The 26308-nt window shown below is 39.3% G+C and overlaps 1 protein-coding gene across 2 annotated transcripts in view; it reads right to left on the reverse strand.

Annotated features, from left to right (window-relative positions):
- COPS5 (COP9 signalosome subunit 5) overlaps positions 1-26308 on the reverse strand; it is a 70734-nt gene that overhangs the window by 11234 nt on the left and 33192 nt on the right. For both annotated transcript variants that reach the window (XM_053715096.1, XM_053715097.1), the window contains exon 8: positions 10060-10208. In XM_053715096.1, the coding sequence (XP_053571071.1) occupies positions 10060-10208 (149 nt within the window). The remainder of the gene's footprint in view (positions 1-10059; positions 10209-26308) is intronic.

Raw genomic sequence — 26308 nt, forward strand, 5'->3', positions numbered from 1 at the left:
TGTGTAAAGATTACACTCACATGGTGGATGTACTGAGATCTGTAAATAACAAGAGAGTGCCTATATGGCCTAGTACTGTTGATAAAACTGATTGGTGGTATAATATGAAATGCACTCACATTTAGAGGAGCACCTCCCTTGGTGAGAGAGACAAGCTGGGATCAATATGGTCACCCAGTAGACTGATTCTCCGGCAATCAGGAACTCAGTGATTCAGTGATCAAAATGAGGTATAGGTGGTGATAAAAAGTAAAAATACTCCGACAGCAAGTGGTAAGTTACAAAACTTACTTAATTTTTAAAAATTTATTAAAATTGTTAGCAACGCGTTTCTCAGCCAACCAGTGGCTGTTTCATAAGGCTTATTACTACTGTCCTACTACATGTGAGTGTAATCTTTACACATAATAGTTTGACTACCTCCAACTATATTGGGCCATGTGGCGCTTCTGTCCTCTTATATTCACTGCAGATCACTGATCCTGGATTGTGGCCTTGATCCTCTACAGATAGCTGCCTTGAACATACCAACCACCTACTCATACTGATACCATCTTGTATACAAGAATTAGTCCTAAATAGTTATTTAAGGACTTTATATACGTTTGTGGTTCTCATAATCATCATATTGCAGTTTGTTGCGCACATCTATTATTGTGTTTTATAATACACTTGTCACTTATCCTCTTTATCGATTTATGCGATACAACTGTACACTAACCATTGCTGTATTTAAAGAGGGCATACCCTATCAATTTAAAAGCCAGAATGTGCCATAGCAGAACACGAAGGCGCACCAGTCTGTACCGAAAAGCACAGCACAATTCTGCCGGAGCCTCAGGACCAGTCGCTCCCCCGGATAAGTGAACGGGCCATCCCATGCCTAGGGAACCCAGGTTGACGGAACACGAACACAATCTTAAGCAGACATCTGGAAGCTGCAGATGTGCCGCAACCTCCAGAGGGAACAAACCGCCGTCCAGGGAAGGATAAGCATAATCTGGGTCACCTGCACGTGTAGCAACAGTAAGTGGTAGGGAACTCGCCCCTCAAGGGACAAAACCCCCAGAGGCGGATGGCTCAGCGACCCCTTGATTCCCCGTTCCCGAGGAATTGGGCCCACTAGAACGGCCATCGGAACATAACATTGTCATGCGTCATCTGGGCTGGTTCGTATTCGTCACAAGAATAGAATCTGAATCAGAGACTACTTGAATCTCAACATCAGAGTCCCCCATAGCTGGGAATAAATACAAACAGTTTGGACTAATTAGACAAATAAACCTAAACGGCACCTTAGACCCACAATAGCTGGGACACTCACCAGCTCCTAGCACCAGACACCAGTGGGTCAGAATCTTTCCGTCACCACACGGTCAGGATTGCAGAACTAGAGAGGCAAAAACGTGACCACGCCCGGTCACAAGGTAGGCCGTACAGTCCAAAAAAAGCACGCCTGACCATAAAGGCTGCGTCACTGCCAATGCCTTTATGTTCCACAAGGCCTCAAGCCAAAGTAACACTACACATAAGCAGGTCGAATCACATAATTCGGATTAAAAAAAACCCTGTTCAATAACCCCCCTTAGGAGATATTAACCCTTGATACCCTGTGTTATAGTTAGTCCCACAAGGTGGTAGCCTCTCGGGAAAAACATCAGTAATACAATACATTCATGAGAAGTAAAATGAAACTATCTTACCGGAATCTACGCCGTGAAACAGGAACACGGCCCTTCAAGTGTGACAGATAGTAGCGTTGCCTCTGCCATGGACTTGAAAGAAGTAGACAGCGAAACTAGTCAACGCTGATTGCTTGTGGAGCTGTTAATATGAGTCGGGATGGTTTTGCAGAAAGACTCTCCCTGCATCTACGGACTAACTTTCATCCATCCTCTCACTGAGAGGCTAATAGGACTACTTAAAAACTACAGTCCCATGCCGAAGAGTACTACCCTCCATAAGAGACAAAAACAAAAATTCTGACACTTCTCTGCCAACCTCCTGGGATGAAAGGCAAAGAATGACTGGGGGAGTGAGAGAAGTATTTAAGCCTTTGGCTGGGGAGTCTGCCTCCTCCTGGTGGCCAGGTTCTTATCCCAAAAGTACTGAATGCAGCTGTTGACTCTTTCCATTAATGAAAAAAGAAAAAGAAAAATCCAGCTTAGCACCCAGGTGGGAAATTGTTTAGCATTCAAAGGGTTAAGCTAAATTATTTCCACATCAAAGACCAGCTGATGCAAGCAGCTCATAATCAATCCAAAGTGATGTTTCAGGGTCACCATATTCAACTATTCACAGATCTTTCACCTATTACCGTTAAAAAACGGCGAGACCTCAAACCCATTGTCTCATCCTTGATGAAAGCACAAATTAAATACCAATGGGGCTACCCATTCAAGCTAATCTTCACAGCCAATAATACATCCTATTCTTGCTCATCTTTAGAAGAAGGACAAGCCATCATAGAGAAGCTACAACTGTAAAATTCACCTACAGGACCAATCCAATCTCCTAAACCTCAAAACAAAGGACTGACAAGATTATGGACCCCAGTTGGAAAAAATGGCAAACCACATAGATCAGGACTAGGACCAGAAAGTCCCTCCTGATTCATATCCTAAACTCCTGGTAATAAAGTTCTAATAATCACACTTAAACTAAATTTCACAAATAAGGACATTATGGTAAGAATACTTGTTATTGTTATAACCCCTACCTGTTAGGTCCGCCAAACCCCACAAACCCCTTATACCCCCCAGTTACTTTAAATATACCTTTTGAAAGGTATACGCCTGTTTTTGCACCTCAAATACAGGCTACAGTTATTTCAGTTCTCTATGTTTTGGTTAATGTTTATGTTGATTGTTTGTTACATAATTAACCATTATTAGTTCAAGATCACCCATATATTTGGTTTGAGTTAAATTGGTATTCTGTGTATTGTCTATACGTGCCCATCTCAATATACCTAGTGACATAAGGTTAGACCGGTGGGATCAAGGTAATATCTATTCTATTATTGGGTCAAGCTCACTCATATGACTTCAGAAATCATTTGTGCACTCTGTATATTGTATGTATACATGTTCTATATCTGTCCACAATGTTAAAAGAGCCATCTCCACATATAAATCTAATAATGCACACATTCTTATGTAGGAGACTCATTTTACTAAAACACCGAAATATTGGGATAGGACATATTCCACCCAATTTCATGCTACTTGTCAATAAAAAAAAGTGGAGTCTGTATACTTATCCATGCAAACCTCAATTTTAAAGAAGATGAGACTTTTATTGACAAGTCGGGACGATATATAATAGTTAAGGGCAAAATTCAGGATACCCCCATAATATAGCGGAAATATTTATGCCCCCAATGAATCTCAAGCATCCTTAACAAAAATAAGTACACTATTAGCCAGCTGGAAGAAATACAGACTTATCATAGAAGGGACTTCAATCTAGTTGTAGACACGGATCTAGACAAATCACCACAACACCCCCATACTCAAACTCATGGGCCAAAAAAAAAAAAAAAAAAACTTTACGAATTTTACTAGACCAAAACCTGATTGATGGTTGGAGAACACAAAAATGCACAAAGGACTATACTTTTTACTCAGCTGCACATAATGTATATTCACGTATAGACTATATCTTAACGAGCCAGATAATATCTCCTTTAATCATAGCTTCTAAAAAAATACCAACCACTTGGTCTGACCACAGCATTGTACTCACAACCCTCACAGGATTAATAGACCCACTTAGAAACAAGAGTTGGACACTCAATCCAACACTCCTTAGAGATAAACATTTCACCCAAAAGCTAAAGACAGAGATTACCGATTTATAGAACTAACCACAATTCAGTGACTAATCCACTACATGTGTGGGGTGCTCGTAAAGCTTTTACCAGAGGTCTATTAAGATAATCAAGATTTCAAACCAATATTTCACAACAAATTTTAAAACTTGAAGAAATCTTACAACTACAAGATAAACATAAAAAGTCAAGATGCTAAAACACTTAAAATCCTTACCTCCAAAAAAAATATCCTTAGATAATCTACTGACATTAGATGCTTCTAGATCCCTAAAACTCATTAACACACATTATTTCATTCATAGTAACAAACTGGACAGGATATTGGCAAATAAGCTAAAAGATATCACCAGAACGACCTCAATACCCCAAATTCAGAAACCTGAGGGAATATCAACAAACCACCCACAAACTACTGCAGATACCTTTGCAAATTATTACCAACACCTTTATGCTCTACCAACAAACAACAACGCTAACAAACTAAAATCCAATACTTTAGAGCAGTGCTTGACAAATCTGTTTAAAAAATTGGAGCCAGTATAAATATTTAGGAGCCAGGTATATTTTTAGGAGCCAGACAGTTGGATTTGGATATAGATATTGGGAGAATAACCCAAAAAGATAGGGGTAAAATTCTAGGAGCCAGTGGCTCCCATGTTTGTCGAGCCCTGCTTTAGGGTGTCTTAAAAACTGTAATTTACCTAAAATCGAGACAAAATACTTAAATAACGAATGGTTCGCAATCTAAAGATTAATAAAGCTCCTAGTCCAGACGGTTATTCAGGCTTATTTTATAAGACATTCATTGATGAACTGGGTGCTACCCTAGTCACAATGTTTAACCACATAATGGGGGGAAATGAGATCCCACATGAACTTCTTTCTGTATGCATATCTGTCATACCAAAGTAGAGCTGCAACAACTAATTGCCATAATCGATAATAATCTATTATGAAAATAGACGTCAACGAATCTCATAATCAATTAGTTGGTCTGTGCACAGCACCAGCTGCTTTGCCCCAATGAGCTCCTGCACATGGTATTGCGTTTTATGGTTAGCCTAAAAAGACGTCTACAGATGTTTTACTTTTCACTTTTTTAGGACAGTATAAGTATCTTTTTAAGTTTACAACTACTCCTGTGTTATGTGCAACCCAGAAATAAAATAGGAGTCATAATTTGGATTGTTTGTATAAAATCAGGTGATTTGGGATTATGCTTTGCATGCTATATTGCAGAGCTTGTTATTTACACCTAGCCCTAGATTGATGGCATTTATTATATGAATTGATGTCACTATTACCTGTTTGCAGCATTTCTAGCGGATCACTTGCTATTGCCGATTATATGTACTCTATAGATAAATGTGTAAGGCTGTGTCCTTTTACTGATGTATAGTCTTTAGCCCTTTTGCCTTTTTTTCCTTTCTATTTTTAATTGTACCAAATTCAAACTCTGTAAGTATATATCTGTTATTTTAAGAGTGGACTAGATATTTTCCCCCTAACCTCATAGCTGGTTGTTTACCATAGAATATAGATATTCAAGATATTTTTATGTCAAAATGAAGTCCAGGCTTACTTTGTTAAGAGGTATTGCATTGGTGCAGAACTAACAAAGATGAATAGCACACCTTGGTGAAATTGGCAAAACCCTATTTATGCTTCTCAAGAACCTTAACACCATCTGAGCGCCTCTTCCCTGATGCAGGCAAAATAGCTGCAAAAAGAGAGCCAGCCTTAGCCAGGAGCATGTGGTCATGTTGACATTTTTGCATTTCAATGCAAAGCTTCTGAAAGAGTGAATAACAATATTATAAACAGTGGTAGTCTACCTCTTTCTACTTCTACAATATTATAAACAGTGGTAGTCTACCTCTTGTGGTTTTGTTTTGCTTAATTATAAAAAATTGTTCTGCTGCTTAAAAAATTGGACCAACAGTTGTTTTAATGTAAAGTTTTAGTCAGAAGTTTATATTTATGTGGATCTTATTTAAAATATAGGAAAAAAATATTTTTTTTATCCGTCGATTAATCGAAAAACTAATCGGTCGATTAATCGATTATGAAAATAATCGTTAGTTGCAGCCCTATACCAAAGCCAGGTAAAAACAAACATTGCAATAACTACAGACCTATCTCATTAATAAATCTAGACATCAAACTATATACAAAGATTTTAGCAGTTAGACTAAATAATATACAGTAATGCCCAAGCTTATCCACCTGGATCAAGTTGGTTTCATTCACAATAGCGAAGCCCCAGATAACATAAGGAAGTTGATCAACTTAGTTTATTACGCGTCAGTTCGGGGGATGCCTTCTCTGTTTCTCTCGCTGGACGCAGAGAAGGCATTTGACCACGTGAACTGGAATTATTTACACTCGGTCCTTGAATATATGGGCATAACAGGGAAATTCCAAGCGGCAATATCCTAAATTTATTCACACCCATCTGCATATGTCAAAAATCGCAGGCTACAAATCTAAACCCATACACATATCTAATGGAACAAGACAGGGTGCCCTTTATTCCCTTTGCTTTTTGCACTTAGCATAGAACCACTAGCAGCCCATATCCGCCAAAATAAGGATATTGCAGGGATGTATTTTACTATACACTCTTTTGCAAATATCTCAGGGTACAAGATCAACCAGGATACGTGTGAAGCCATAAATACTAACATACCACAACACACCAAGAAATTACTAAAACTCAACTAACTTCAGATGGGCAGATCAAGGAATTAGATATCTAGGAATTCAACCGACAAGTAAAATAGATTCCTTATTTAAGAATGATAGTGATCAAGATGGCCATTTTACCTTAACTATAATATTTATTTAGATCCCTCCCCATTAATGCCCCTCCTACGGTGCTACATAAACTACAAAAAGATATAATTTCCTTTATTTGGAGGAGAAAGAGATCTAGAATAAATAAAACAACCTTAAGCCGTCATAAGAAGGGAGGGAGGATTGGGATTACAAGACCTACTTGCATATTACTACGCTGCCAGAATAGCACAAACCTCACTTTGACATAACACTTCAGACAATATCCAGTGGGTACATATAGAATCTGATGTGCTGCAGATCTCACCGATTTACAAACTTTTCTGGTCTGATAAGACACAGACCACAAGCCTGGAGGATATACACAACAATCAACCACACTATCTCACTGTGGGACTCCTTAATGCCTAAATATTCTTTGATCCTTAAGGGTTCCAGGGCGACTCCACTGTTAAACCTTTCCACCCAATATAACTACACAGTACAGAACAAATGGGCTAACAGAGGCTTATACCAAATTGCAGATACGTTGCAGGACCACATATTTTTGAGTTACGACCAATACACAGGACATATCTAACTGGTTCCAATACCTTCAGCTTAGAGCAAGGGTAAAGTAAGTCATACACCTAAGATGATTACATACCTCGAACACTTATGTCTATCACCACATCGATTAAGGGGAGCCATCTCAAACCTATACCCACTGTTTAACATACCCACAAACGCAGAGAAACTTCCCTTTATGCGCTAATGGGAGTCAGAGTTCAACTTCAATTGGACGGAAGAAAAAAAAAATAGTACGATGTGCTAGACAGAGGCCCATCTTTTTCAATATATGCACATCTTAAAGAAAATTACCTAAAAGGTAGCGTTCAGATGGTATTTCTGTTGACCCTACCAAAACAAAGTGTCTTAGAGGATGTGATGATCAAGGCTTGTACCCACACATGTGGTGGCACTGCCCCCATGTAACAGTTATATGGTCTTAAACCTCTAAACTACTTAGTGACATATTTGAGAAAGACATTCAACGTTCCCCCACCCAAGCCTTGTTACATGAACCAATACATGCTCTACACTCTAAAGCTAATAAATTCATAGCCTTTATATGCACAATAGTAAAAATAGTGATATCTCGTTATTGAAAAACAATAGTCCCATCATACCAAATTATAGAACGTAAAATTGCCTTTTACTACTAGATGAGCAGCTCTTCCGCTGATCTCTTGGACACTAAAGATCAATTTCTCTTTATTTGGGAACCGTGGATTTTTTTATATAGAAAATAGGGATAGGCAAACACAAGGTCAATTAGGTAGATCACATATTCGCAAACTAAAAAGGGACATAAAACCCATTTTTTTTCTCTCATGATTCAGATAGAGCATACAATTTTAAACAACTTTCCAATTTTCTTCTGTTATCAAATTTTCTTAGTTTTCTTGATATCCTTTGTTGAAAAGCTGGGATGTAAGCTCATGAGTGTGCACGTGTCCACAAAACTATATGGCAGCAGTTTTGCAACTATGTTATACATTAGCAGTAGCACTAGATGGCAGCCCTATTTCCTGTCATGTACTGCTTCAGGCATGTGCACACTACCTACCTAGGTATCTCTTCAACAAAGAATAGCATTAGAACAAAGCAAATTTGATAATAGAAGTAAAATTAGAAACTTTTTAAAAATTGTATTCTCTATCTAAATAATGAAAGGAAATTTTTGGGTTTACTGTCCCTTTAACAAGGTTGTATTATATGCTACATAGTTCGTTCCATGATTGTTGGATTCAAGAGCCTGTGAAATCGATGTAATGTAATTGTACTCAATCATCTGACTGATACAGAATTTGTACATCCTAATATTGTATCTTGACCGTATATTATTTCCTTTTATTATTTATAAGTATTTATTTTCCTTGAAAACCTTCAATAAAAATTTCATTTTTAAAAAAAAAAAAAAAAAAAAAAAAAAAAAAAAAGAGATAAGATGCAGAGTCTGCATTTGGTTGTTGTGCTCCTAATAATTTAACCATTTCACTTCAATGGACAGTCATCCCCAAATCATTTCTCAGTATGGGGCAGAGTAGCATATCTCAATGTGCATTGCCTCTGAATTGGTAAGCAAACAATAAATATAAGCCTTACTTTATCTTGTACAGAGTTGTAAAAATAAGGTGTTACAAGCCCCTACTTAAAAATGTTTATTCCAATTGAAATGGGTTTTGGTTGTTAACTGAAAATTGAGTACTGGAGTGTTTCACAGCTGTCTGCTTCAGATTGTGATCAGGCTCTGATTTCCCCCACCACAATGCTAAACAGCAGAATGTTTTCAAGTCAATGTGGAACCAAATATGCCTCCTGATCATACTATATGTGTTTACATTGTACAAATAATGCCAGAAGCAGAACCTTTTTTTTTCTGCAGTCCATTTTGAAATGAAATTTTAAATTAGACGATTACACTAAAAGCATCAGCTCAATTGCAATGTGTTGATTAACTGAAGAATAAAGCAAGTTTTATATTGCAGCAGTTGAAAATTGCATTGCAATTTAGCTGCAGAGAGAGGGAAAAACTAAATAAAAAGTATTTTATTAAAGGGATAGTAAACCCCAACATTTTATTTTATGATTCAGATAGAACATACAATTTTAAACAACTTTCTAATTTAATTCTATTTTAAAATGTTCTTCATTTTCTTGTTATCCTTTGCTGAAGGGACAGCATTGCACTACTGACAGGAAGCTGAAAATATCTATTTAGCCAATCACAAGAGATAAATGTGTGCAGGCACCAATTAGCAGCAGCTCCCACTAGTGTATGATATGTGCGTATTCATTTTTTTACAAGAGATACTAAGAAGGAAGCACATTTGAAAATAGAAATGAATTTAAAAGGGTCTTAAAATGACATGCTCTACCTGAATCATGCAAGTTTAATTTTCCTATCCCTTTAAGTTTATAAAATGTTTCTTTGCTCTTGGTCTAATATTAAATAATTGTAAGGTAAAAATGTAGTAATAATAAAAGAGCATTGCTCACAAAATCATCACATTCAGGAGTCACAGATTAGAAAACTGGGACAAGCTAGGGGCAGGTTGAAAATATCCCTGAGAGCCAGTCATAAATCTATGAGCTGCTTCCAGGAGCAGCTTTACAGCGCTGCTCCATATTTAACTTCCCTCTTCAAACAGCGCTTTGCTCTGGCTGCACTATGTTAAGAAAATGTACACAGTGCAGAAAGAGCACAGTGCTGTTTGAGGTGGAGCATGGCTGCAAAGTAAGAGTGCTAGCAGTTCGTGCATGTGCCTTGTTCTTTTTGCAGATATGCTGCATTTTCTGCAATGACATCTCAGACCACAGCATGTTCTGCCTTGTGACAAACATCATTACGTTTCCATTCCTCAAATTAAATATAGAACACGTACCTGTCTCTTGTTGCTTTGGCGAGTTTGTCTTCAGATTTTCTGTCATGGGTCTCTAATCCTAACATAAAACTTCCACGGCCGAGTTGAGCTTCCGATTGCTCTAGTTTTTCAGATAAGTCAAACACTTGTCCAGTTGTGTAGTCTGCATTCTGCACGAGAGAAAAATGCAACTTATAAGGAATACATATGCCAATACTACACGATTCAGACAGAACATACAATTTTAAACAACTAATTTACTTTGATGATCAAATTTTCTTCATTTTCTTGATATCCTTTGTTGAAGAAGCAACAATACACTACTGGTAGCTAGCTGAACACACAGTGAACAAATGACGAGACATATCTGCAACCACCAATCAGAACTAGCTCCCAGTATATCATTGCTGTTCCTATGAAAGTTTAATTTTTCTCGTCACTTTAAATACTTGTTTATCCATTAGACTCCATCTACTTGTTGTATCTATGGATGGTCTTTATTGTGCATGGACACATTATAGCATGAACAAAACATCTATTTATACCCTCTCTCTAGGTTACCCCAGAAGGCTAAACAAACCATGAACTGTTAAAAAAAAAAAAACAGAATTTATGTTTACCTGATAAATTTCTTTCTCCTACGGTGTATCCGGTCCACGGCTTCATCCTTACTTGTGGGATATTCTCTTCCCCTACAGGAAGTGGCAAAGAGAGCACACAGCAGAGCTGTCCATATAGCTCCCCTCAGGCTCCGCCTCCCCAGTCATTCGACCGACGGTTAGGAGAAAAAGGAGAACCATAAGGTGCAGTGGTGACTGTAGTTTACAAAAAATAAATTTAAACCTGACCAAAATGCCAGGGCGGGCCGTGGACCGGATACACCATAGGAGAAAGAAATTTATCAGGTAAACATAAATTCTGTTTTCTCCTACATTGGTGTATCCGGTCCACGGCTTCATCCTTACTTGTGGGAACCAATACCAAAGCTTTAGGACACGGATGAAGGGAGGGAACAAGTCAGGTAACCTAAACGGAAGGCATCACTGCTTGCAAAACCTTTCTCCCAAAAATAGCCTCCGAAGAAGCAAAAGTAATGAATTTGTAAAATTTGGCAAACGTATGCAGTGAAGACCAAGTTGCTGCCTTACAAATCTGTTCAACAGAAGCCTCATTCTTGGAAGCCCATGTGGAAGCCACAGCTCTAGTAGAGTGAGCTGTAATTCGTTCAGGAGGCTGCCTTCCAGCAGTCTCATAAGCCAACCGGATGATGCTTTTCAGCCAGAAAGACAGAGAGGTCGCAGTCGCCTTTTGACTTCTCCTCTTGCCAGAATAGACGACAAACAAGGACGATGTTTGTCTGAAGTCTTTAGTTGCTTTTAGATAAAACTTTAAAGCACGAACCCCTTAGCTACAAAAAAACAAAACTTTCCAAGATAGTAACTTAATATCTATGGAATGTAGAGGTTCAAACGGAACCCCTTGAAGAACTGAAAGAACTAAATTTAGACTCCATGGAGGAGCCACAGGTCTGTAGACAGGCTTGATTCTGACTAAAGCCTGTACAAACCCTGAATATCTGGCATGGCTGCCAGACGCTTGTGTAACCAAACAGACAGAGCAGATATCTGTCCCTTAAAAGAACTAGCTGACAGACCTTTCTCCAATCCTTCTTGGAGAAAAGATAGTATCCTTGGAATCCTAATCTTACTCCATGAGTAACCCTTGGATTCGCACCAGCAAAGATATTTCCGCCATATCTTATGGTAAATTTTCCTGGTGACAGGCTTTCTAGCCTGGATCAGAGTATCTATAACTGATTCCGAAACCCCACGTTTAGCTAGAATCAAGCGTTCAATCTCCAAGCAATCAGTTGCAGAGAAACTAGCTTTGGATGTTCGAATCGACCTTGAATTAGAAGGTCCTGCCTCAAAGGCAGCTTCCATGGTGGAACCGATGACATATTCACCAGGTCTGCATACCAAGTCCTGCGTGGCCACACAGGAGCTATTAGAATAACCGAAGCCTTCTCCTGCTTGATCCTGGCTACTAGCCGGGGGAGAAGGGGAAACGGTGGAAAGACATAAGCTAGATTGAACGACCAAGGCGCTACTAAGGTATCTACCAATGTCGCCTTGGGATCTCTGGACCTGGACCCGTAACGTGTAACTTTGAAGTTCTGACGTGACGCCATCAGATCCAGATCTGTAATGCCCCATAGCTGGGTCAGCTGAGCAAAAAAACCTCCGGGTGGAGTTCCCACTCCCCCGGATGGAAAGTCTGAAGACTCAGATAATCCGCTTCCCAGTTGTCCTCTCCTGGGATGTGAATTGCTGATAGATGGCAGGAGTGATCCTCTGCCCATTTGATGATCTTGGATACCTCCCTCATCGCCAGGGAACTCTTTGTTCCCCCCTGATGATTGATGTACGCAACAGTCGTCAAGTTGTCCGACTGAAAACTGATGAATTTGGCCTCCGCTAGTTGAGGCCATGCCTGGAGCGCATTGAATATTGCTCTCAATTCCAAAATGTTTATCGGGAGAAGAAATTCTTCCCGAGACCATAGACCCTGAACCTTCAGGGACTTCCAGACCGCGCCCCAGCCTAAGAAGCTGGCGTCGGTCGTGACAATGATCCACTTCGGTCTTCGGAAACTCATTCCCTGAGACAGGTGATCCTGAGACAACCACCAGAGGAGTGAGTCTCTGGTTTGCTGGTCCATCTGAATCTGGGGAGAAAAATCTGCATAATCCCCATTTCATTGTTTGAGCATGCACAGTTGCAATGGTCTTAAATGAATTCGAGCAAAAGGAACCACGTCCATTGCCGCAACCATTAGTCCTGTTACCTCCATGCACTGAGCTATGGAGGGTTGAGGAATGGATTGAAGAACTTGACAAGTGTTCAAAAGTTTTAATTTCCTGACCTTTGTCAGAAAGATTTTCATTTCTACCGAGTCTATTATTGTTCCCAGGAAGGGAACCCTTGTGAACGGGGACAGAGAACTTTTTTCTATGTTCACCTTCCACCCGTGAGACCTTAGAAAGGCTAGAACAATGTCCGTATGAGCCCTTGCTTTGTGAAAAGACGACGCCTGTATTAAATGTCATCTAGTTAAGGTGCTACTGCAATGCCCCTTGGCCTTAGCACCGCTAGAAGGGACCCTAGCACCTTTGTGAAAATTCTCGGAGCAGTGGCCAATCCGAAGGGAAGAGCCACGAACTGGTAATCCGAATGGTTTCCATTTGGAATGATGGAACTCTGAGTAATTGGTCTAGGATCTTTAAATCCAGAATTGGCCTGAAAGTTCCTTCCTTTTTGGGAACTACAAACAGGTTTGAGTAAAATCCCAGTCCTTGTTCTGCTGTTGGAACTGGGTTTATCACTCCCATTTTTAAAAGGTACTCTACGCAATGTAAGAATGCCTGTCTCTCTATCTGGTCTAAAGATAAGCGAGACAAGTGGAACCTTCCCCTTGGAGGAAGGTCCTGGAATTCTAGAAGATACCCCTGAGAGACAATTTCTAGTGCCCAGGGGTCCGGAACATCTCTTGCCCAGGCCTGAGCAAAGAGAGAAAATCTGCCCCCTACTAGATCCGGTCCCGGATCGGGGGCTACCCCTTCATGCTGTCTTGGTAGCAGCAGCAGGTCTTTTGGCCTGTTTACCCTTGTTCCAGCCTTGCAATGGTTTCCATGCTGGTTTGGGCTGGGGTGCGTTACCCTCTTGCCTAGTGGCTGTAGAGGTAGAAGCCGGTCCGTTCCTGAAATTGCGAAAGGAATGAAAATTAGACTTATTTTTAACTTTGAAAGGTCTATCCTGTGGAAGGGCATGGCCCTTTCCCCCAGTGATATCTGAAATAATTTCTTTCAACTCTGGCCCGAATAGGGTCTTACCTTGAAAGGAATATTAAACAATTTTGTTTTGGACGACACATCCGCCGACCACGATTTTAGTCAAAGCGCTCTACGCGCCACTATTGCGAAACCAGAATTTTTCGCCGCTAATTTAGCTAACTGAAAAGCGGCATCTGTAATGAAAGAATTAGCCAACTTCAGGGCGTGAATTCTATCCATGACTTCATCCTAAGAAGTCTCCTTCTGGAGCGAGTTTTCTAATTCCTCAAACCAAAAAGCAGCTGTAGTGGTTACAGGAATAATGCAAGAAATTGGTTTAAGAAGAAAACCTTGTTGAACAAAAATTTTCTTAAATAAACCTTCTAATTTTTTATCCATAGGATCTTTGAAAGCGCCACTGTCTTCTATTGGTATAGTTGTGCGCTTAGCTAGCTTTGAAACTGCCCCCTCTACCTTAGGGACCGTCTGCCACGCGTCCCTTCTGGGGTCAACAATGGGGAACATTTTCTTAAATATAGGAGGGGGAACAAAAGGTACACTATATCCGCCACCCTCTTAGGTATCGGAAACGCATCAGTGTGTACTGGGACCTCTAAGAATTTATCCATTTTACACAATTTTTCTGGGACCACCAAAGGGTCACAATCATCAAGAGTAGCCAGGACCTCCTTAAGTAGAGCGCGGAGGTGTTCTAGCTTAAATTTAAATGCTATGGTATCAGGCTCTGCCTGCTGAGAAACTTTTCCTGTGTCAGAAATTTCTCCCTCAGACAAGCCCTCCCTCACCGCCAAGTCAGATTGATGTGAGGGCACTACAGATAAATTATCCTCTGCGTCTACTTGCTCATTTTCTGTATTTAAAACTGAGCAATCACGCTTCCTAGGAAAGCTGGCAGTTTGGATAAAAATGCTGCGATAGAATTATCCATTACTGCTGCTAACTGTTGCATAGTAATCGCAATTGGTGCGCTAGATGTACTGGGCATCGCCTGCGCGGGCATAGCTGGTGTTGACACAGAAGGAGAGGAAAGCAAGCTATTTTCACTACCTTCAGCTAAAGAATCATCTTGGGCTATATTTTTAAGTGTGATTGTACTGTCCCTTAAGCCGTTTGGACGCTATGGCACACTTCACACATAAATTTAATGGGGGAACCACCTTGGCCTTTGGACATACAGAACATAGGCTATCTGAAGACTCAGACATGTTTAACAGACTTAAACAGAACTATAATGCAATAAAAATTATTTTTGACAAAAACGTTACTGTCTCTTTAAATAATTAAAAAGCACACTTTTTTACTGAAATATCAAAAAACCATGAAATAAACATCTGATTTTAATGAAATTTTCACCAGAGTCTTAATGCTTTGAAAAGATTGCACACAAATTTTCAGATCAATTAACCCTTAATGCACACTTTTTTACTGAAACATCAAAAAAACCATGAAATAAACATCTGATTTTAATGAAATTTTCACCACAGAGTCTTAATGCTTTGAAAAGATTGCACACAAATTTTCAGATCAATTAACCCCTTAATGCCCAAACCGGAGTTAATAACAGTTATTAACCAGTTAACACACTACAGTACTAGCCACAGCTTCTCACTGTAGCCTTTACCTTCATTAGGGATTATTTTAGCAGGAAATAAGCCTCCCTGGAGTCTTTTATGATGCCTCTTGACTCCCCACATGAAGCTGCATGGATTGCCTAGGCAAAAACAACTGCACAATTTAGGCCTAAAAATTAGGCCTCCTCCCTCTTCATTCTAGAGTGGAGGGGCCTTTCTGACTAGATTTAGGTGTCCAAATAAGTGCCAGGACGAAATTAAACCCCAAAAGTGTTTTAAAGTCTGAAAAAACACCTTATTTATAGTGAAAAACATGCTAAAAAGCAATCGATTTTAAAGCCCACAATAGTGTCAACCAGCATAGAGCCCTAAATATAAGCCATCATTTTATACAGAGTCTATAAGAAAAAAATGGCTCACCAATCCCAGAGGGAATTTCTGACAGTCTTCTAGCATTACTTGGTCTTGTTAGAAAAATGACTGATCATACCTGAAGCAGTTAAGCCTGCAAACTGTTCCCCCCAACTGATGTTCTCTGGTTAACAGTCCTGCGTGGGAACAGCAATGGATTTTAGATACTGGTGCTAAAATCATATTCCTCTTAGCAGAAATCTTCATCACTTTCTGCTGTAGAGTAAATAGTACAAACCGGCACTATTTTAAAATAACAAACTCTTGATAGAAGAAATAAAAAACTACAACTAACACCACATACTCTTTACCACCCCCGTGGAGATGCTACTTGTTCAGAGCGGCAAAGAGAATGACTGGGGAGGCAGAGCCTGAGGGGAGCTATATGGACAGCTCTGCTGTGTGCTCTCTTTGCCACTTCCTGTAGGGGAAGAGAATATCCCACAAGTAAGGATGAAGCCGTGGACCGGATACACCAATGTAGGAGAAAAACTAAACTGCCTGATATGAGAAATACAGTAAATAAATAGTAGGTTTTAAAAATATACATTTAAACTAAAATGTGAGGATCGCAACCTAGAACTATTTAAAAGGGAGGCTAGATGGATCCACTGATTGGTTACTAAATGTAAGATGGATTAAATAAGATGCAGGACTAAGCTTTGTTTTATTTACTAAGGATCGTTTGGTACCACAGTAAATCTGTCCAATATGGGAACACAGAGGATAAACCTGGTGCCTCACACAAACAGGAATACGATTGTCTTATATTGGGCAATTGTGGATATGTACCTATTGGTGCTCCTATGAGTAAGATATGTTTAAACTGTGCAAGTGGTTTTGGGTAGTGAATGTAAAGGGTTCTCCGGTACTATGAATAACAACCAGGGACTTAAAAGAGACACTAAACCCAAATGTTTTCTTTCATGATTCAGATAGAGCATGACATTTTAAGCAACTTTCTAATTTACTCCTATCATCAATTTTTCTTTTTTCTCTTGCTATCTTTATTTAAAAAGCAGCAATGTAATGCATAGGAGCTGACCCATTTTTTGTTGAGAACCTGGGTTATCCTTGCTTATTGGTGGCTAAATGTCAGCCACCAAAAAGCAGGCGCTATCCATGGTGCTAAACCTAAAACGAGCTGGCTGCTAAGATTTACATTCCTGCTTTTTAAATAAAGATAGCAAAGGACGAAGAAAAATTGATAATAGGAGTAAATTAGAAAGTTGCTTAAAATGTCATGCTCTATCTGAATCATGAAAGAAAAACATGTGGGTTTAGTTTCCATTTAAAGTGAAGGGAAACTTTGGTGAATGAAAGCCCGTTTTTTAAAAATACTATTAAAAACAGGGGCACTTTCATTCAAAGTTAACAAAGCAACCGTTTTGCAAAAAAAAAAAAAAAAAAAAAAAAAAAAAATTACCTTTTTTTCTTTTCACAGCCAGAGCAGATTCCCCCACACAGAAATTCTCTCTTCACACGTCAGCAATGACTAATCCTGCTTCCTCCAATCACAGCTTTCCCCCCAGGGTAGTCATTGCCTGGGGCCATTCTGTGATTGGAGGAAGCAGGATTAGTCATTGCTGACGTGTGAATAGAGGATCTCTATGTGGGGGAAGCCGCTATATCAGTAAAACGAAAAAAAAAGGTAATTTTTTTTAACAAAACGGCTGCTTTGTAAACTTTGACGAATGAAAGTGCCCCTGTTTTTAATAGTATTTTTTAAAAAACGGGCTTTCATTTACCAAAGTTTACCTTCACTTTAATGATAGTATAATTGTAACAAAGGCCAAAATGCCAATCTGTAACTATCAGCTGCAATAATTGGAAAATGAAAATGAGTGTTACAATCTTTTGTAATTATTGCTTTATATTATGTGAATGTAACAAAAGAATGTTGGACTAGCAAAATCAAAGATTGGCAGTAGCTGATAAATTCACTTACTTAGGGGTGACAACAGAATAGAAGCTTTGTGTGGATAAAAGTTAATATTACAGCAAAGAAAATGTGAGCTATTATAAAAACTGCAACATTGAATAGTTATATAGCTAGTCATGTGATAGGGAAACCACGAGAGCTGCTATAACAGGAAGAAGGTGCATTTGTGCAGTAAGTTGATATATTGTTGTTTTAAAAATCAGATGCGATTACAATTGGTGTAAGTGAATACATGTGTTTAGCACTATTATGTTAAGTGCACAGTAATACAGTATGTATAAACTGTTCTTTTGATGCTTGTCCTCCATTGCTATCCCCTGAACCCCTTTAGCATGTAAGCCTAAGAGTCCAGCTGTTTGTAGATCACCTTCTTGAAGGGATATGAAACCCACATTTTTTCTTTCGTGATTTGGTGGGAGCATGCAGTTTTAGGAGACTCTCTAATTTGCTTCTATTGTCTAATTTGCTTCATTCTCTTGATATTTTTTTGCTGAGTGGCATATCTAGATATGCTCAATAGCTGCTGATTGGTAGAAGCACATAGATGCCTTGTGTGATTGGCTAACCCATGTGCATTTCAATTTCTTCAACAGAGATTGTCTAGAGAGTGGAGCAGATTGGATAGTGGAAGTGACTTGGAGAGTTATTTGGGATTGTATTCTCTGCCTGAATCATGAAGGACATTTTTGGAGTTTGGCGTCCCTTTAGGAGCTGACTACAACAGTGCAACTCTTGGCAGGGCCCTCTACCCATTTGATCCCTATAATTGTTTTGTTGTACTCCCCCTTTGTTTATAGCTCTACGGAATCTGTTGGCGCTCTACAAATAACCGATAATAAATAATAATAATAATGTGTGATACAATTATCTCTCTATTATGGGGAGATGTACAGTGAAAAAGAGAGACTGAAATATCTGTATAAATATATAAATAACATTACACTTATTTTATCAGTGTACTAAGCACATAGGTCAGTTCATCACAGTATTTGCCTAGACACCAATATTCATTAGCAGAGTTATTAGGAATGGTTAAATACACACTGTTGAACAATAATCAACATTCTGAGCTGAAGACAGAAATGCAATCCACTTACTCTGACATTAAAAGTGTTTGCTGTGACCAAACAGCTTCTGAAATGCTACTGCCCATTATACAGACTTTGCAAACTATTTGTCTACTGCATAATATTTGGTTTGTCAAAACATATCAAACAAGACCAGGCCATTTAGGAGACTGGGCGGTGCCTGCAAGAGGAATTACCTGTGTTTACCAGCTCAGAAAAGCTACTGGTCAGTGAAAATGTTTACAGTGTCTGACAAACCAGAACAACTTGCATTTTTAAGAAATATAAGCTGGGTACAGAGAGCTTGTTGAAATGTACATTTGAATGGCCTTTTGTCATAAACACATAGTTAAATAGCCAGTAAACTCTAAAATCTACATCATGCATGTAAAAGAAAATAATTCAAACACCCTTTTCCATGAGAAGAAAAAAAGTTGAAACTTTATTTTACTGTTAGCCGATAGAGAACATTGTCATTTTTTAATTCATAAAAAAATTTTTGGATTGCATACAACAAATGTTTGCACTTAAAACCTGCTGTTGATTAAAGAACATGAATTGTTTTGCAAGTATGGGACACATTCCTAGAAAAGCCTCTTGAATTCTGTCTATCTTATTTCACTTACTGTAACCAATTAGAGACAGTTAAACAAGCTCCTGCACATATTAACCAATCACTGGCCAGTACATGATTGTGTCCCTTTAACCATAAGGTCTAGGACACTTTTTAAATATGGGGCTACTGGATTCCCCCATCTATCTTCTAACAACAATCACAAGCCTATGTACAGTACCTACCAGTACTAAAAAAAGGAGGCTAAATCAACTTATTGCTGGGCTGAAAAACTTTACTTAGCATAAACAAAAAGTTCAGGAAACCAGAATTGTTGCTCTGATGAGCTAATAAAGTAGATTTACCACAGATATAAACACACACCAATATGACCCAATCCCCTATGCACACACGGAGGAACAAACTTACATCACATGTTTTAACAATTTTAACTAGTTACCACCACACACACACACACACACAACATAAAGGTAAAGCATCCAAAGTTAATTACTCTTCAGTTTGTTTTTACCACAGTAAACATTAATACCTTGAATGCTCATGTTATACAAATAAAGATATATAATCCTTAAAAAGCAACAATGGGGACACATTAAAGAAAGCAAATTATAACATATAAAAATAGATTTAAACGTTTTGTAGAAAAAAAAAAGGTTTCATGTCTACTCTCCCCTGTTTTCTTATTTGCCTTATCAACCAGCATAATAGATTTGTGAGATGGTAAATTTGCTGAAAAACGTGCCAAAACTGGTAAATGTATCAGCTGGTTATTTTTGTTTTAAAAATAACAGGAAGTGCATGTTTGAGCACAAATAGCCCAAGGAATACAAGTTTAAAAACAAACGGAAAAAAAACATTAAAATACCCTCTTAGGTACCACAGTGAGTAGTGACTAAATTATTAGATATCCATTCTGTCCCTCAACCTAGTGAAAATATATAAAGCAGGGATTAAATTTATTCGTGGCTCATAAAACCAAACATGTCAAAAAGTTGAACAGTCAAAGCTTTTTTTTAATCTTTTTTTTTAAATAAAAAACAAACACATGGTAAAGAATCACAGTGCGATTCTTAACTAAAAAAAACTGGACATTCAGTATTTCTTTCATGTAATTAGCAAGAGTCCATGAGCTAGTGACGTATGGGATATACATTCCTACCAGGAGGGGCAAAGTTTCCCAAACCTCAAAATGCCTATAAATACACCCCTCACCACACCCACAATTCAGTTTTACAAACTTTGACTCCGATGGAGGTGGTGAAGTAAGTTTGTGCTAGATTCTACGTTGATATGCGCTCCGCAGCAAGTTGGAGCCCGGTTTTCCTCTCAGCGTGCAGTGAATGTCAGAGGGATGTGAGGAGAGTATTGCCTATTTGAATGCAGTGATCTCCTTCTACGGGGTCTATTTCATAGGTTCTCTGTTATCGGTCGTAGAGATTCATCTCTTACCTCCCTTTTCAGATCGACGATATACTCTTATTTATATACCATTACCTCTGCTGATTTTCGTTTCAGTACTGGTTTGGCTTTCTACAAACATGTAGATGAGTGTCCTGGGGTAAGTAAATCTTATTTTCTGTGACACTCTAAGCTATGGTTGGGCACTTTATTTATAAAGTTCTAAATATATGTATTCAAACATTTATTTGCCTTGACTCAGAATGTTCAACATTCCTTATTTTCAGACAGTCAGTTTCATATTTGGGATAATGCATTTGAATCCATCATTTTTTCTTACCTTAAAAATTTGACTTTTTTTCCCTGTGGGCTGTTAGGCTTGCGGGGGCTGAAAATGCTTCATTTTATTGCGTCATTCTTGGCGCGGACTTTTTTGGCGCAAAAAATCTTTTCTGTTTCCGGCGTCATACGTGTCGCCGGAAGTTGCGTCATTTTTTTTGACGTCCTTTTGCGCCAAAAATGTCGGCGTTCCGGATGTGGCGTCATTTTTGGCGCCAAAAAGCATTTAGGCGCCAAACAATGTGGGCGTATTATTTGGCGCCAAAAAATATGGGCGTCGCTTTTGTCTCCACATTATTTCAGTCTCATTTTTTCTTTGCTTCTGGTTACTAGAAGCTCGTTTATTGGCATTTTTTCCAATTCCTGAAACTGTCATTTAAGGAATTTGATCAATTTTGCTTTATATGTTGTTTTTTCTCTTACATATTGCAAGATGTCTCACGTTGCATCTGAGTCAGAAGATACTTCAGGAAAATCGCTGTCTAGTGCTGGAACTACCAAAGCTAAGTGTATCTGCTGTAAACTTTTGGTAGCTATTCCTCCGGCTGTTTGTATTAATTGTCATGACAAACTTGTTAAAGCAGATAATATTTCCTTTAGTAATGTACCATTGCCTGTTGCAGTTCCCTCAACATCTAAGGTGCAGAATGTTCCTGATAACATAAGAGATTTTGTTTCTGAATCCATCAAGAAGGCTATGTCTGTTATTTCTCCTTCTAGTAAACATAAAAAATCTTTTAAAACTTCTCTCTCTACAGATGAATTTTTAAATGAACATCATCATTCTGATTCTGATGACTCTTCTGGTTCAGAGGATTCTGTCTCAGAGATTGATGCTGATAAATCTTCATATTTATTTAAAATGGAATTTATTCGTTCTTTACTTAAAGAAGTACTAATTGCTTTAGAAATAGAGGATTCTGGTCCTCTTGATACTAATTCTAAACGTTTAGATAAGGTATTTAAATCTCCTGTGGTTATTCCAGAAGTTTTTCCTGTTCCTAATGCTATTTCTGAAGTAATTTCCAGAGAATGGGATAAATTGGGTAATTCATTTACTCCTTCTAAACGTTTTAAGCAATTATATCCTGTGCCGTCTGACAGATTAGAATTTTGGGACAAAATCCCTAAAGTTGATGGGGCTATTTCTACCCTTGCTAAACGTACTACTATTCCTACGTCAGATGGTACTTCGTTTAAAGATCCTTTAGATAGGAAAATTGAATCCTTTCTAAGAAAAGCTTATCTGTGTTCAGGTAATCTTCTTAGACCTGCTATATCTTTGGCTGATGTTGCTGCAGCTTCAACTTTTTGGTTGGAGACTTTAGCACAACAAGTAACAGATCATGATTCTCATAATATTATTATTCTTCTTCAGCATGCTAATAATTTTATCTGTGATGCCATTTTTGATATTATCAGAGTTGATGTCAGGTTTATGTCTCTAGCTATTTTAGCTAGAAGAGCTTTATGGCTTAAAACTTGGAATGCTGATATGGCTTCTAAATCAACTCTACTTTCCATTTCTTTCCAGGGTAACAAATTATTTGGTTCTCAGTTGGATTCCATTATCTCAACTGTTACTGGTGGGAAAGGAACTTTTTTTACCACAGGATAAAAAATCTAAGGGTAAAAACAGGGCTAATAATCGTTTTCGTTCCTTTCGTTTCAACAAAGAACAAAAGCCTGATCCTTCATCCTCAGGAGCAGTTTCAGTTTGGAAACCATCTCCAGTCTGGAATAAATCCAAGCCTTCTAGAAAGGCAAAGCCTGCTTCTAAGTCCACATGAAGGTGCGGCCCTCATTCCAGCTCAGCTGGTAGGGGGCAGGTTACGTTTTTTCAAAGAAATTTGGATCAATTCTGTTCACAATCTTTGGATTCAGAACATTGTTTCAGAAGGGTACAGAATTGGTTTCAAGATGAGACCTCCTGCAAAGAGATTTTTTCTTTCCCGTGTCCCAGTAAATCCAGTGAAAGCTCAAGCATTTCTGAATTGTGTTTCAGATCTAGAGTTGGCTGGAGTAATTATGCCAGTTCCAGTTCTGGAACAGGGGATGGGGTTTTATTCAAATCTCTTCATTGTACCAAAGAAGGAGAATTCCTTCAGACCAGTTCTGGATCTAAAAACAAAATTTATGCTTACCTGATAAATTCCTTTCTCCTGTAGTGTGGTCAGTCCACGGGTCATCATTACTTCTGGGATATTAACTCCTCCCCAACAGGAAGTGCAAGAGGATTCACCCAGCAGAGCTGCTATATAGCTCCTCCCCTCTACGTCACCTCCAGTCATTCGACCAAGGACCAACGAGAAAGGAGAAGCCAAAGGGTGTAGTGGTGACTGGAGTATAATTCAAATTTTTTTTACCTGCCATAAAAAACAGGGCGGGCCGTGGACTGACCACACTACAGGAGAAAGGAATTTATCAGGTAAGCATACATTTTGTTTTCTCCTGTTAAGTGTGGTCAGTCCACGGGTCATCATTACTTCTGGGATACCAATACCAAAGCTAAAGTACACGGATGACGGGAGGGACAGGCAGGCTCTTTATACGGAAGGAACCACTGCCTGAAGAACCTTTCTCCCAAAAACAGCCTCCGAAGAAGCAAAAGTGTCAAATTTGTAAAATTTGGAAAAAGTATGAAGAAACCAAGTTGCAGCCTTGCAAATCTGTTCAACAGAAGCCTCATTCTTAAAGGCCCAAGTGGAAGCCACAGCTCTAGTAGAATGTGCTGTAATTCTTTCAGGAGGCTGCTGTCCAGCAGTCTCATAGGCTAACCGTATTATGCTACGAAGCCAAAAAGAGAGAGAGGTAGCCGAAGCTTTTTGACCTCTCCTCTGACCAGAATAAACGACAAACAGGGAAGACGTTTGTCGAAAATCCTTAGTTGCCTGTAGATAAAATTTCAGGGCACGGACTACATCTAGATTGTGTAGCAGACGTTCCTTTTTCGAAGAAGGATTAGGACACAAAGATGGAACTACAATCTCTTGATCGATATTCCTGTTAGTGACCACCTTAGGTAGGAACCCAGGTTTAGTACGCAGAACTACCTTGTCTGAATGAAAAATCAGATAAGGAGAATCACAATGTAAGGCAGATAACTCAGAGACTCTTCGAGCCGAGGAAATCGCCATTAAAAACAGAACTTTCCAAGATAACAGCTTGATATCAATGGAATGAAGGGGTTCAAACGGAACACCCTGTAAAACATTAAGAACTAAGTTCAAACTCCATGGTGGAGCAACAGTTTTAAACACAGGCTTGATCCTAGCTAAAGCCTGACAAAAAGCTTGAACGTCCGGAACTTCTGACAGACGTTTGTGTAAAAGAATGGACAGAGCTGAAATCTGTCCCTTTAAGGAACTAGCGGATAAACCCTTTTCTAAACCTTCTTGTAGAAAAGACAATATCCTAGGAATCCTAACCTTACTCCATGAGTAACTCTTGGATTCGCACCAATATAAGTATTTGCGCCATATCTTATGGTAAATCTTTCTGGTAACAGGCTTCCTAGCCTGTATTAAGGTATCAATAACTGACTCAGAAAAAACACGTTTTGATAAAATCAAGCGTTCAATTTCCAAGCAGTCAGCTTCAGAGAAATTAGATTTTGATGTTTGAAGGGACCCTGGATCAGAAGGTCCTGTTTCAGAGGTAGAGACCAAGGTGGACAGGATGACATGTCCACTAGATCTGCATACCAAGTCCTGCGTGGCCATGCAGGCGCTATTAGAATCACTGATGCTCTCTCCTGTTTGATTCTGGCAATCAATCGAGGAAGCATCGGGAAGGGTGGAAACACATAAGCCATCCCGAAGGTCCAAGGTGCTGTCAAAGCATCTATCAGAACCGCTCCCGGATCCCTGGATCTGGACCCGTAACGAGGAAGCTTGGCGTTCTGTCGAGACGCCATGAGATCTATCTCTGGTTTGCCCCAACGTCGAAGTATTTGGGCAAAGACCTCCGGATGAAGTTCCCACTCCCCCGGATGAAAAGTCTGACGACTTAAGAAATCCGCCTCCCAGTTCTCCACTCCCGGGATGTGGATTGCTGACAGGTGGCAAGAGTGAGACTCTGCCCAGCGAATTATCTTTGATACTTCCATCATTGCTAGGGAGCTTCTTGTCCCTCCCTGATGGTTGATGTAAGCTACAGTCGTGATGTTGTCCGACTGAAACCTGATGAACCCCCGAGTTGTTAACTGGGGCCAAGCCAGAAGGGCATTGAGAACTGCTCTCAATTCTAGAATGTTTATTGGTAGGAGACTCTCCTCTTGAGTCCATGATCCCTGAGCCTTCAGGGAATTCCAGACAGCGCCCCAACCTAGTAGGCTGGCGTCTGTTGTTACAATAGTCCAATCCGGCCTGCTGAATGGCATCCCCCTGGACAGATGTGGCCGAGAAAGCCACCATAGAAGAAAATTTCTGGTCTCTTGATCCAGATTCAGAGTAGGGGACAAGTCTGAGTAATCCCCATTCCATTGACTTAGCATGCACAATTGCAGCGGTCTGAGATGTAGGCGTGCAAAGGGTACTATGTCCATTGCCGCTACCATTAAGCCGATCACCTCCATGCATTGAGCTACTGACGGGTGTTGAATGAAATGAAGGACACGGCATGCATTTTGAAGCTTTGTTAACCTGTCTTCTGTCAGGTAAATCTTCATTTCTACAGAATCTATAAGAGTCCCCAAGAAGGGAACTCTTGTGAGTGGAAAGAGAGAACTTTTCTTTTCGTTCACCTTCCATCCATGCGACCTTAGAAATGCCAGTACTAACTCCGTATGAGACTTGGCAGTTTGAAAGCTTGAAGCTTGTATCAGAATGTCGTCTAGGTACGGAGCTACCGAAATTCCTCGTGGTCTTAGTACCGCCAGAAGAGCACCCAGAACCTTCGTGAAGATTCTTGGAGCCGTAGCCAATCCGAATGGAAGAGCTACAAACTGGTAATGCCTGTCTAGAAAGGCAAACCTTAGATACCGGTAATGATCTTTGTGAATCGGTATGTGAAGGTAAGCATCCTTTAAATCCACTGTGGTCATGTACTGACCCTTTTGGATCATGGGTAAAATTGTCCGAATAGTTTATCCGCAAGTTCTTTGAAAGGACAAAT

The sequence above is a fragment of the Bombina bombina genome, chromosome 5, assembly GCF_027579735.1.
Source record: "Bombina bombina isolate aBomBom1 chromosome 5, aBomBom1.pri, whole genome shotgun sequence".
In the NCBI taxonomy this organism is placed as follows: domain Eukaryota; kingdom Metazoa; phylum Chordata; class Amphibia; order Anura; family Bombinatoridae; genus Bombina; species Bombina bombina.